The following is an 11,898-nucleotide window of genomic DNA, read 5'->3' as shown; positions in this document are numbered from 1 at the left end:
TGCTTCTGCTCTTCTCCGCTCAGAAGTAAACAAGGGTGGGGTTCTTCTCAGGCCCATGTTCGCTGGATTGCCTTCTCTAGCCACACCGCAATCCAGCAGGAACCCAGTGTGTAAACCGAGCAGCCCAGCTTTGACAGGCCCTTCGTTAATAATCCCAGCGTTCCCAGAGGCAGCTGAAAACTCAGAGATGGGGAGTGGAAAGCAGGCTGCGAAGGGCTAGGGGACAAGGAGTCTCTGCTTAGCAGAGGGCAGGGGCCAGCCGTCAGCTGGAGAGAACCAGGAGCTGTCATGGATGGGCAGCCCCAGAACAGCAGGCTGCGGACCAAGATGAAAGCACACAGTTACTCAGCCAGTGTCGGCCTGGCATGGCCTCTGTCAGGGCTTAATGGGGCTTGCTAGGGTTACTAGGATCCCGCTCCCCACTCAGAGCAGTAGGTGTGTGACTCTAGGGAGGGAGCTGGGGCATCACCGTGCCCTGGGTGCCCCGAGCAGAGGACAGCGCAGAGGTACTGTGGGCACTCCCTTGACGCTGGGACCTTCCATTGCCTGTCCAGTTCCCTGTGTGGGGAGTGCTTTAATTTACACTGGCTGCCAAGCAGCTGGGGGTCAGCACAGGTGCAGGGAGCCCTGGCCACACCCTCTTTCCCCCCCAGCTCTTCACAGCAACAGCTGAGAGGTGGGAGGGTGTAGGAGCCACTCTGTCCCCCGAGGGACACTCTGTCCCAGGGGCTCTGGCTGGCTTTAGAGCTGGAGCAGCAGCCAGTGGCCCTAACACAGGGAATTGAGACCAAAAAGTTGCCACTGCCCACAGGAATTTCCCCTGGGCTCCCCCGGGCAACAGGAATTGGAATGCCTTGGTTCTCCCATTCGGTTATACATAAGAACGGCCAGACTGGGTCAGACCAAAGGTCCATCTAGCCCAGTGTCCTGTCTTCCGACAATGGCCAGTACCAGCGGTTCTCTAACCCTTCCCAGGACTATTTGCCTTTATTTTAATGCCTACCCTTGGGAGCTCCCCGTGAGTTCTTTAACCGCTGACGCTACCATGCGAATGTACCCATCTTCCTTGTCCCCCACCCCATTCCCTCTCAGCTGGTTTATCCACCCGCTGCATCTTGGGGTGTGCTTATCCCGTGAGTAGCAGGGATTGGAGTTGGAATGCTGGGTTGTCCCTGCTCATGCCCCGTTTGGTGTGTGAGATACAATGGATCTGTGGCTGTACTTGGACACGTCCAGCGGGATCACTAGGGCGAGACTCACAGGCTGGGCCAAGATAACAGCCTTGAATTTCTCCATTGTTTTGATCCTAATCTCCAGGCGCTCAGGCCCGTAGTGTGTTACATAACAGTCAGGTACGTGGTTAATCTCCTTTCCCCTCCACCCCATGCTCTTTGGTTTCCTTTCCCCTCTGTTTTGGAAAGTAGCATAATCTGCACTCAGATCCCAGCCCGAATTTCATATGGGGGCCCTAGCTTTATAAGCCGAACCAAAGCCCTGCAACCAGACCTCTCCAGCCATGGGGGTGTTGGGATGCCAGATTCCAGATTCTGAGTCCAGATTCTCCCTTAGCTGAAGCAATCAATCCCCTTTCTCCCTCCCTCCAACACCTCTGGAGCTCACCAGGGCCCACACGGTTAATAGCTCTGGTAGCAGCCCTGCCTCACTGTGATTGGTTAGGAGGACCCAGGCTCAGCCTTTTATTTCTCCCTGCTGTTGTGCTCGAAGGTGGCACAGTGTGGGGAAGAGGACAGTGACGGAGAAGCCCAGCCGGACACGGGCACCCAGCTGCTGTGCTCCGTGGGGCAAGAAGCGGGTGTTGGCACCCCACAGCTGCCATGGGGGGCAGACTCAGGGGCTCTTGGATTTTCCCCTTGTTCTTGGCTGGGTTAATTCAGCCTAACCAGGGGCAGGAGAAACAGAAGGTAAGGGGAAACCCACCGGAGAACAGTGTGCATGCAGGGTCGGTGCTTTGGCATGATGCTGTTGGGTCCCATGGGGCATCCTTCATCCCTGGCTGGGGGTCTCTCCCCTACACTCATCAGGAGAGATGGACACAAATTGGATCTGGGTTTCAACGCCCCGAAGTTCTGGTGTGTTGGGATCTGGGCAGGGGGGCAGCAGGCAAACAAGGGGAATGCACTGATTTGCTGGCGGGAGAAAGGGGTAATTTCTCCTTCCCTCTCTCAGCTGATTCCCTCTTTCCCTTCTGCCTAACTGGGTTTCCCTCATTTAAACGTGAGAGTTAGTGCAGGGGACACAGACGCTGCCTTTTCTTCTCCCTGCTCCGTCACTGCACCCCACCTACCGCTGTGGCAGCTCCCCCATTTCAGCTATCAGGGTGAATCTTCCTTTTGGCATGTGCAGAGCCCTGGGGCCCCTGGGAAGGATTATTCCACGGAGCCTGGCTGCCTGGGGATCTTAGAGGAAGAGGAAAACATCTAATCAGTGTCATTGTCTCGGTGAGCAGGGCTCCTTGCTTAGAAACACGGTTCAAGTTACACTGGGAACAAGTTTGGTGGCTCTCCGCTTGATCTCTGACAGGCCACGCCAGGAAGCCAGCACCCGGGTCAATGTGACTGGCAAGCTCTACGCAGGCCAATGCCAGGACTGGACTAGCGGGGAGTGGAGGGTGGTAGGGCCAGAGTGAGGGGCATCAGAAAAGCTGTGGGAGGTGCCCAAGGAGGCAAGTGATTAGGGTGCAGGCCTCAGACTTGGGTTGCATTGGCAGAGCTCCGTGGGGAAGGCGAGCTGAGCCAGCCCCCTGGATGCTTGTCTCTGGCAGGGCTATCAGCTCCCCAAACAGGGCTTGCGTGAGAGTTGAAGGCTGCATAATTCCTAGGCTGCTGCTCTGCATCACCCATCCGTCGCCTGGGAAGTGAGTGTGATGTCACAAGCCCGGAGTGGGGGCGTCTTGGACTGAATCAGAGGCGCTGGGTGGAAAGGGGGAAAGCTACAAACGTTTGGCTTCCAGTCTGTTAACCCTGTTTTGTGGGTCCACCTGTGCGTAGAGGCTGCCTTGCCTTCCTGCTGGCAGAGGATGGCAGGGGAGATAATTCTAGATGCCCCAGGGTGTCAGGAGGAAGGGTTGCAGGGTGATGAAGTGCGAGAGACAGGCACGCTGACACCCAGTGCTGGACATGGGGGAAATGCATGCCAGTCTGCATGCGATAATTAGATACAATTAGTGCAGCAATCCTTTGTCTCCCTTACACCTTCTGTAGGGGCTCCTGCAAAGACCGAGGTAGCATGTCGAACCCCCGTCAGGAATCAGGGCCCCTGGTGTGCTAGGGGCTGTACAGACATATAATGAAATAGTGGTCCTGCCACCAAAAGAACTCTCATTCTAAGACGATGGTGAGAGGCAACAGATGGATCTGACAGACAGGGGCTGCAACAGTGAGATGGTTGTGAGGAGCATAGCAAATAGCAGTCACATTACAGTTATATAAACCCGACGTTAAGCTGGTACATATCAGCGCTTTGAGTGCATCTTGCCTTCTGAGAACATGAAAGTGAAACAAAATGCCACGTGAGCAAACAACTTAAGAAACTCAGGGAGTTCAGAGTTGGGGTTATACGTACAAAACCCCCCAAAACCTTGGAAGGTTTTAGACCCATGACTATTTCTTCACTTCTTCTCTGATGTAGAGGGGAAGTAAAGGCAGCTCTAAAAAATAATAAAATATATAACAAATGGAGGAAAGGGGAAGTGGATAGTAATGATTATAAATCAGAAGCTAGGAATTGTAGAAAATCGATAAGGGAAGCAAAGAGACACAAGGTGAAATTTATGGCCAGCAGAGTTAAGGACAGTAAGGAGTTTTTAAAGTATGTTAGGAACAAAAAGAATCCTGACAATGGTATTGGTCCATTACTAGATGGAAATGGTAGAATTATCAACAATTACTCAGACAAGGCAAAAGTGTTTAATAAATATTTCTGTTCTGTGTCTGGGGAAAAAAACAAATGTCATATTTTATTATAACATTTTTTCTATTCCACTAGTATCTCAGGAGGATGTTAAATAGCAGCTACTAGAGTTAGACATTTTTAAGTCAGCACCTCCGGATAACTTTCACCCAAGAGTTTTAAAAGAGCTGGCTGAAAAGCTTGCTGGACTGTTAAAGCTGATTTTTAAAAAGACTTGGAACACTGGGAAAGTTCCAGAATATTGGAAGAAAGCTAATGTGCCAATATTTAAAGAGGGTAAATGGGATGATCTGGGTAATTATAGATCCCAAACAAGCACAGCTGTTAAGGGCTTTGATTAATAAGACTTAATGGAGGGTAATCTAATTAATGCAACTCAGCATGGGTTTATGGAGAACAGACCCTATCAGACAAACTTGATTTTTAAAAATTTGATTACAGTTTTGTTTGATAAAGGTAATAGTGTTGATGTAATATACTTAGTCTTCTGTAAGCCATTTGCCTTGGTACCAGATGGCATTTTGATTAAAAACACCAGAAAGATATACAATTAACATGGCATACATTAAATGGATTGAAAGTTGGCTAACAGGTCTCAAAATGTAACAGTAAACAGAGAATCCTAATCAAATGGGTGTGTTTCTAGTGGTGTCCCACAGGGACCAGTTCTTGGCCCTGCGCTATTTAACATTTTTATCAAGGTCTGGCAGAAAACATAAAATCATCACTGATAAAAGTTTGCAGATGACAGATAAATTGGGGGCGTGGTAAATAATGAAGGGGACAGGTCACTGATTCAGAGTAAGTTGGATCGCTGGGTGAACAGGGCACAAGCATTTTAATATGGCTAAATGTAAATTATCAGAGGGGTCGCCATGTTAGTCTGGATCTGTAAAAAGCGACAGAGAGTCCTGTGGCACCTTACAGACGAACAGACGTATTGGAGCATGAGCTTTCGTGGGTGAATGCCCACTTCGTCAGACGCATGTGGTGGAAATTTCCAATGTAAATGTATACATCTAGGAACAAAGAATGTCGGCCACCCTTACAGGATGGGGGACTCTATCCTGGGAAGCAGTGACTCTGGAAAAGATTTGGGGGTCTTGGTGGATAATCAGCTGAACATGAGCTTTGGGCAAAAGGGCTAATGCAATCCTCGGATGCATAAAAAGGGGAAACTTGAATAGTAGAGAGGTGGTTTTACCTCTGCATGTGGCATTGGTGCGACTGCTGCTGGAATTCTGGGTCCAGTTCCGGTGTCCACAATTCAAGAAGGATGGTGACAAATTGGAGAGGGTTCAGAGAAGTGCCACGAGAATGACTAAAAGGTCAGAAAACCTGCCTTATGGTGATGGACTCAAAGAGCTCAATCTATTTAGCTTAACAAAGAGAAGTTTAAGAGGTGACTTGATTACTGTCTAGAAGCATCTACAGATATTTAATAATGGGTTCTTCAATCTAGCGGAGAAAGGTATATCACTACCCAGAAGATGGAAGTTGAAGCTAGACCAATTCAGACTGGAAATAAGATGTACATTTTAAACAGCGAGAATAATTAATCATTGGAGAAGGTCAGATTAGATGATCACAATGGTCCCTTCTGACCTTGGAATCTATGAATCTGTGCTCATTGTCGGCTTGGCCATTGGCATGGGTAGTTACCCAATGTTGCTGTGATTGTATAAACTAGATACACTTATTGGAAAAACCTGGGGTCTTGGAGCATAATCATTAGGCTTAAGAGTTAACACTAGTTGAGGTGCATGGGCATTCACCCCTCCCAGAGCTGCTGTTTCAGACTCAGGGAATCCATTCTGCATTGGTTACTCAGGTCACTGGGGGAAGGTTTCCTTCACAGCCTGAAGGGCTAGGCACTTGGTGCTTACACAAGAAGAATTGGAAGCCAACTGTGTGCTTGGCATTTTGATCCTAGAGTCTGTAGGAGCAGGTTTTCCTTCCTGAGACCCTCTTGGGGGCTTTAGGGGCAGGGGCAGGCAATCTCTCATGCCAGGGCCCTTCCCCTGCCAGGTGAGCAGCTAGACTTGCTTTTGCTTCTCGTCCTGATGAGAAAGGTCCCTTCCCCTCTCCGTGTCTCTCTAAATCTGTCCTGGTGAACAGGGAGCCGGGGCCACCTTGGGGCACACTTTGGCTCCCCACTCTCTGAGCCAGCGGCTCCGCCTGACACACATGGCTGAGTGGGATCCTAGTAACAGCCTGTTTCTAGGTGACAGACACTCAGCCAGGAGCCGGGCAGGGAGGAGTAGCAAGCCACTGTAAATCAGCAATCCTTCTACGGAGCAATCTTCCCCGGCCCTTCGTACATGGACAGGACGGGGCAGCGTGAGCGGGTCAGCACCTCTCCCTGCGCAGGGGCGAGCAGCAGCAGGGTTTCTTCTTCGCTGTTGACACACTGTGGCTATTTTTGGTCCTTTCCCTCCCCAGCTGTGGTTCTGTGGCTGCTGCTTGGGTGGAGTAAACATGCTAGCAGCTGCCACCCTGGAAAGTCAGAGGCGCTGGGTGGGAGGCCGGTGCGTGTCAAACGCGATTTCTGAGACTCAGTGGGATGAGCACACCGGGCGAGAGCCCAGCATTGGCTGCCGTTTGGTCTGGGAAGAGTCTGCGTTAGAACCCTGACCGGGTGATCCACGGAGCCCAGCCAAGGCTGCCAGAGACAAATCCTAACGGGGGGGCTGGAACAATGTGTATAGTGGGGGGGCTGAGAACCATTGACCCAAACTGTAAACCCTGCATCTGACGGAAACCACTTCAAGCCAGGGGGTGCGGCAGCCCCCCTAATTCCAGCACCTCTGAATCCAACCCCTTAGCAGAGCCAGAGTGGGAGAGGCACGCCCATGGGTCGGTTAGAACGCAAAGGAGAACATAAACTAGGGCTTAACTCCCGAGAGCACCCCTGCATGCTCCTTCGTGCCTCGATAAGCCAGGCCTGTTTGCAGCGTGCAGGGGTGTAATGAAAGAGGAGGGCAGCGTTCAAACGGGGAACCATGGAAAAGATTTTCCTCTTGCCAGTAGAACGTATCGCCCTCTCTGCATGCGGCTAACCCAGCTTCCCATGTGACAACCGCCGTCTTGGGCCGACACACCAGGGAGTGCCATGGGGCTGCCCCAACTCTGGGGAGGAGCGCAGGTGGGGTTCTGGAACGCACACTTCTCGGTGGGTCACCTGAACGTTGCTCTCTCGGGGAATGCACCAAATAGCATGGAATCGCAAAGCCCTTTTCTGGGGCAGGGGATGGCGTCCCACTGGGCCCCTTCCCCTCCCTAAACTGGATGTTGCCTGTCTGCAGATTCCTCGGAAGAGAGGGGTGGAGGCTGGTTGGAGGAGACAGGGGCTAAGGGAGCATGTGAATGAAGAGAAGAAGGGGGGGGAAAGGAGGCTGAGGACAGGAGCAGAGCTAAGGAGAAGGGAAGCGGAGGAATGAAATAACGGTTGTGGGGCCAGCGAGGAGGTGGAGGAGATGAAGGGAAGGTGGCAGTGAAGGCAGGATGGCAGGGGTTGAGGAGGAGGCGAGAAGGACTGGGAGGAAAGGAAGAGGAAGGATTGAAGTAGATCATCCCTGGATACAAACCTCCCCGTGGTTGGTGGTGGGGACCGGATTGAGACTCTAAAAGCAGATCAGAACCTCACAGCTGTCTCCAACCTCGCCTGAGCCAAACCAAACCCGGCCACACCGGAGGATCCCAGCGGTGTGCCTTGGTCCCCGCCAGGCAGAGCGGGTGAAGGGGAAGCCAGGAGAAGAACTGGGGGCTCTGGAGCTCCTCAGGAAACAGAGTAAAACCCAAAGAAGCTAGTTAGTCGCTGGTCATCAGACCTTGTTGCTTGCCCCTCTCCAGCCCTGCCCCTTCCCACGTGCTCTACCTGGCTGTTTTCCAGGTTGACTGTTACAACTCGGTGGAGGGAACAATCTACAGGTATGGGGCCCTCACCATAGACGGACAGGAGTACATCCCCTTCGGGAAGTACAAAGGGAAGATGATCCTCTTTGTGAACGTGGCTACCTACTGAGGACTCACCATGCAGTACCTGGGTAAGATCCCCTGCCCGGAGGAAGGAGGAGGAGATTGTGCTGGAGTCTGGGATAGACACCTCGGTGCACCTCAGGACACTGGGGGCGGGGGGACCCTGGCATAGGCCAAAGAGAAAAGGAAGGTTGTGAAGTGAAAGAGGACGTGGCAATGGGGGCGGGGGGAAACCCCACTGAGTGAGTGTAAAGCCACTGCTGGTGCAGGGGTCAGGTCAGGGGTGTTCGGGGGCAGACGGAGCGGAGGAGGGATGGCCAGGGCGTGCCTGAGTGCCAGCGATTTCCCCTTTGCCACAACGCTATAACAGAGACAGGGAGAGAGAGAGGGATTTAAGCGCAGACGGGGAGTCCCAGGAGACCCATGCTGCACCAAGTCCCAGGAGACCCAGGCTGCAGCTAGGAAGACTGAGGGGAGGCTGATGCGATGGCGTAGAGCTCACTCCTGCTGAAGGAGAATGCCAGGACTTCTGCCCCTGGGGTCTGATCCTGGCCTCGGAGTCCTGGGAGAAGCACAGAACGGGAGCCCTCTCCCGCCTCCCCTGTGCCATCTCGAACGCCAACCGGCTGCTTGGTGACGCCACGTGCGGCTCCGCCACCGGGGGAGCAGCTCCCATCGCTCGCTGTGACTAACCCGTCCCTGGTGGGATTTTCTTGTGTGCAGAATTGAATGCACTACAGAAGGAGCTGGCGCCGCACGGACTCGTCATCCTGGCCTTCCCCAGCAACCAATTTGGCAAACAAGAACCTGGCGACAACGCCGAAATCCTCCCCGCGCTGAAGTGAGTCGACAGCTGAGTGACGCAGGGGCCTGAGAGCCCTTGCGCGGGTGGGGGCAGGGTGGCGGCTCTGCGTTCTCTCCTCTAAATGCCCTGGCTGCCACCTGGGCTGGAAGAGGGGGGAAACGAGCAGTGCCTAGTCAAGTGGATACACCGGAGATCAGTCACAAGACGGGCACGGATTCCCTATTGCGTCTCTGAACCAACGCTAAGCCCAAGGGTAATTACAGCCAGCCATTCCGCACAGTATCTGACAGGGGTTCGGGAGTGTAGATCAGTCTTGAACCAAGCCCAGCGCAGTCAGTGTGTGGCAGGAATGCAAAAGGACCATTCCTGCTTGGCCCCAGCCACTAAGCAGGTGGTTCTGGGTCCCGTCCTTTAGATGCAGTTGCTGCGATCGGATAACCGTGTGCTGACCCTGCAGTCTGCATCCCCCAGGGCCAGGTTCCTCCCTGCTGCTTGTGACGTAGGGGAAGGGAGGCCGAGGCCCCATCATGCCAGCATCTGAAGCAGCATCAGCGTAACAGTACACAGGAGTGATTTTAAAAATGGTTCCAGCCCACACAGCCCGCCTGGGCGCGTAGACCAGTAACCATTTAGAAAAGAGTTTACAAGGCTGGTTGTTGACCAGGTCCCTGCTGTGTCTAGATCAGGGGTTAGGCCTGGCTTCCGCCGGCCGGGCAGCGTGTATGGGCAGGAGCATCAGTTTCATCACTGTCTCCATGCCAGGTGAAGATGGGCCCGTGGAACTCCTTGCCTGAGGAGGTTGTGAAGGCTAGGACTATAACAGGGTTTAAAAGAGAACTAGATAAATTCATGGAGGTTAAGTCCATTAATGGCTATTAGCCAGGATGGGTAAGGAACGGTGTCCTTAACCTCTGTTTGTCAGAGGGTGAAGATGGATGGCAGGAGAGAGATCACTTGATCATTACCTGTTAGGTTCACTCCCTCTGGGGCACCTGGCATTGGCCGCTGTCGGAAGACGGGAAACTGGGCTGGATGGACCGTTGGTCTGACCCAGTATGGCTGTTCTTATGTTCCTTTGAACCGGACCTGACTCTTCTTTCCCTTTGATTTCAGATACGTCCGGCCCGGGGGCGGCTTTGTCCCGAATTTCCAGCTTTTTCAAAAAGGGGATGTGAACGGGGAGGAGGAGCAGAAGTTCTACACCTTCCTGAAGGTGCGTGCCTCCAAACGCCCTCTCCCGAGACCTGGTTTGGGGAGCAGGAGGTGGGGGCAGGGTAGCTTTCCCCAGCCCACAGTGTCATTGATGCTCATCCTTCCCTCTCCTTGCAGAACTCCTGCCCTCCCGTGGTGGAAAGCTTCGGCGACCCCAAAAGGCTCTTCTGGGAGCCCCTGAAGATCCATGATATCAAGTGGAACTTCGAGAAGTTCTTGGTTGGCCCGACGGGGCGGCCCGTGATGAGGTGGGGCCCCAGGACAAACTTGGCCGTGGTGAAGAATGACATCATAGATTACATGAAGCGGCGGGTCTTTGGCCAGAGGAGGCTGCCCCTGGTCAGAGAAGACTAATGTAGAGATGTCAGCAGTGGGGTGGGGGTGGGACTCAATGCTTTATCCACAGCCAAAAATCTCCATGCAATGCATCCAAAGAGCTGAATCCCTGGATACAAAAATCCCTTCTGCTATGACACCAATACGGGTGGAATCTGCTAGGAAAGGCACCAGCCTCTACAGACTAGTTTGCACGCACACTCGTGCTACTCTGTAGAGACCGGCCCTGACCGCCACTCCCTATAGACCGGTCCTGCAACACGTTTTGGGGAAACACAGTTGCCTAAAATGACATTTGATTTACCCCAGTCACCCATCGCCATGTGGCGTCACCTCCCCACGCTGCAGCCATCAGACCTGTCTGCCATCCTTAACCTGCCCTTCTCCACTCCGTTCTGGAGAGATTCATTAATAGCCAAGCTTCCCACTTCCTAGAGAAACATGGACAGGGGAAATCTCAGGGGAGGGGAAAGACCCTTTGCAAGTACAGGGTCCGGCCCTCTCCGCTGCTCCCTCAGGAATAGACTCCTGCTGAAAGCCACTCATCACTATTTATTTAGCAGTCCAGCCCTCCTCCCTTAGAACTGATCTCGCTGTATATTTGCCATTGCCATCCCTGTAAATTGGGCTGCTCCTGCTCTTGTCCCTGACCTGGCAGGAGAGCCCTCGGTGACGGATGGGCTTGGATAACGTGCCTGGTCCCACCCCTCCCCACAAAGCCTTCCACACCTGGAACGTGCCCCTTGGAATCTCTCCTGCAGCCCCGATCTCCCTAGAGGGCGAGATCTCTCTAGCTGCTGTAGCTTAGTGTGTAATCTCGGGCGTGTGAGAGAGCAGGGCATGGGCTCTGGGTGCTAGGAGAATGCATCACCATGACGGTTAGGTCTGCAAGCCCCCAAAGGGTGGATCTGTCCCAAGCCTGCATGGGCGTAGAGCGGCCCTTCCAGTGCATTCAAGCCGCTCTGCAGTTTCCTGTGCAGGGATGTGCTCTCCTCTCTCTCCCAGGAACCCAGCTTCTCCTCCCATGCCCGCAGCCTGTGTAGAGCTGTAGAAATGCAAAATAAACACCTGTGCAAACATGCAAGGGGGCGCTTGGTTTTTAAGGACTTTTGGGGGGTTTCCTCTCAGCCAAGAGGCAAGGGCATGAGCCAGCAAGTCCATCTGGCACTTGATCCAGCCGGGCCCCAGCTCTTGGCTCCATCATCTCCTCCTCTCCTGGGCTCCAACACCAACTCCTGTCATCCCAGGCATGAGACGCTACCCAGATGAGCCCATAGACAAGGGCCCTTCAGACACTGCAACTGCCAGGGGACCCAGGGCCCTGGGGTCCTCACCCTATCTGTGACAGCAACAGGGGACCAGCTGGCTTGGGCTGAGAGCTCGGTGGTGCCAATGCCCTCAGCCTCCCGGGGAGTGAGGGTGTCTGCCTCACAGCACCTGACGTCCAACCTGCCTCTTCCTGTTTATCACAAATGCTCCGGCCACAGCGTCAAAGGACTCTCCTTTCTCAGCCATGGGGCCGAACCCACCCATGCCCCACACCAGCTGGTAGAGCAGATAGGGGCAGGCCCCACACTGGGTCCAGAGATGCCCCAGTCAGATGGCTCTGACCTCGCATTTGGGCAGGGTTCAAGCAC

At 53.6% G+C, this 11,898-nt stretch overlaps 1 protein-coding gene across 1 annotated transcript; it reads left to right on the top strand.

The window, feature by feature from the left end:
• The first annotated feature begins 1,708 nt into the window (after positions 1-1,708).
• Positions 1,709-10,654, top strand: GPX3 (glutathione peroxidase 3). Its single transcript, XM_034780176.1, has 5 exons — positions 1,709-1,922; positions 7,823-7,976; positions 8,632-8,749; positions 9,827-9,926; positions 10,043-10,654. The coding sequence occupies exons 1-5, from the start codon at positions 1,836-1,838 to the stop codon at positions 10,277-10,279; spliced, it is 696 nt and encodes a 231-aa protein (XP_034636067.1). The 5' UTR covers positions 1,709-1,835; the 3' UTR covers positions 10,280-10,654.
• The last annotated feature ends 1,244 nt before the right edge of the window (positions 10,655-11,898 follow it).

The sequence above is a fragment of the Trachemys scripta genome, chromosome 8 (assembly GCF_013100865.1).
Source record: "Trachemys scripta elegans isolate TJP31775 chromosome 8, CAS_Tse_1.0, whole genome shotgun sequence".
In the NCBI taxonomy this organism is placed as follows: domain Eukaryota; kingdom Metazoa; phylum Chordata; order Testudines; family Emydidae; genus Trachemys; species Trachemys scripta.
The sequence above is the reverse complement of the archived record's forward strand: the minus strand, read 5'-3'. Positions and strand labels throughout refer to the sequence as shown.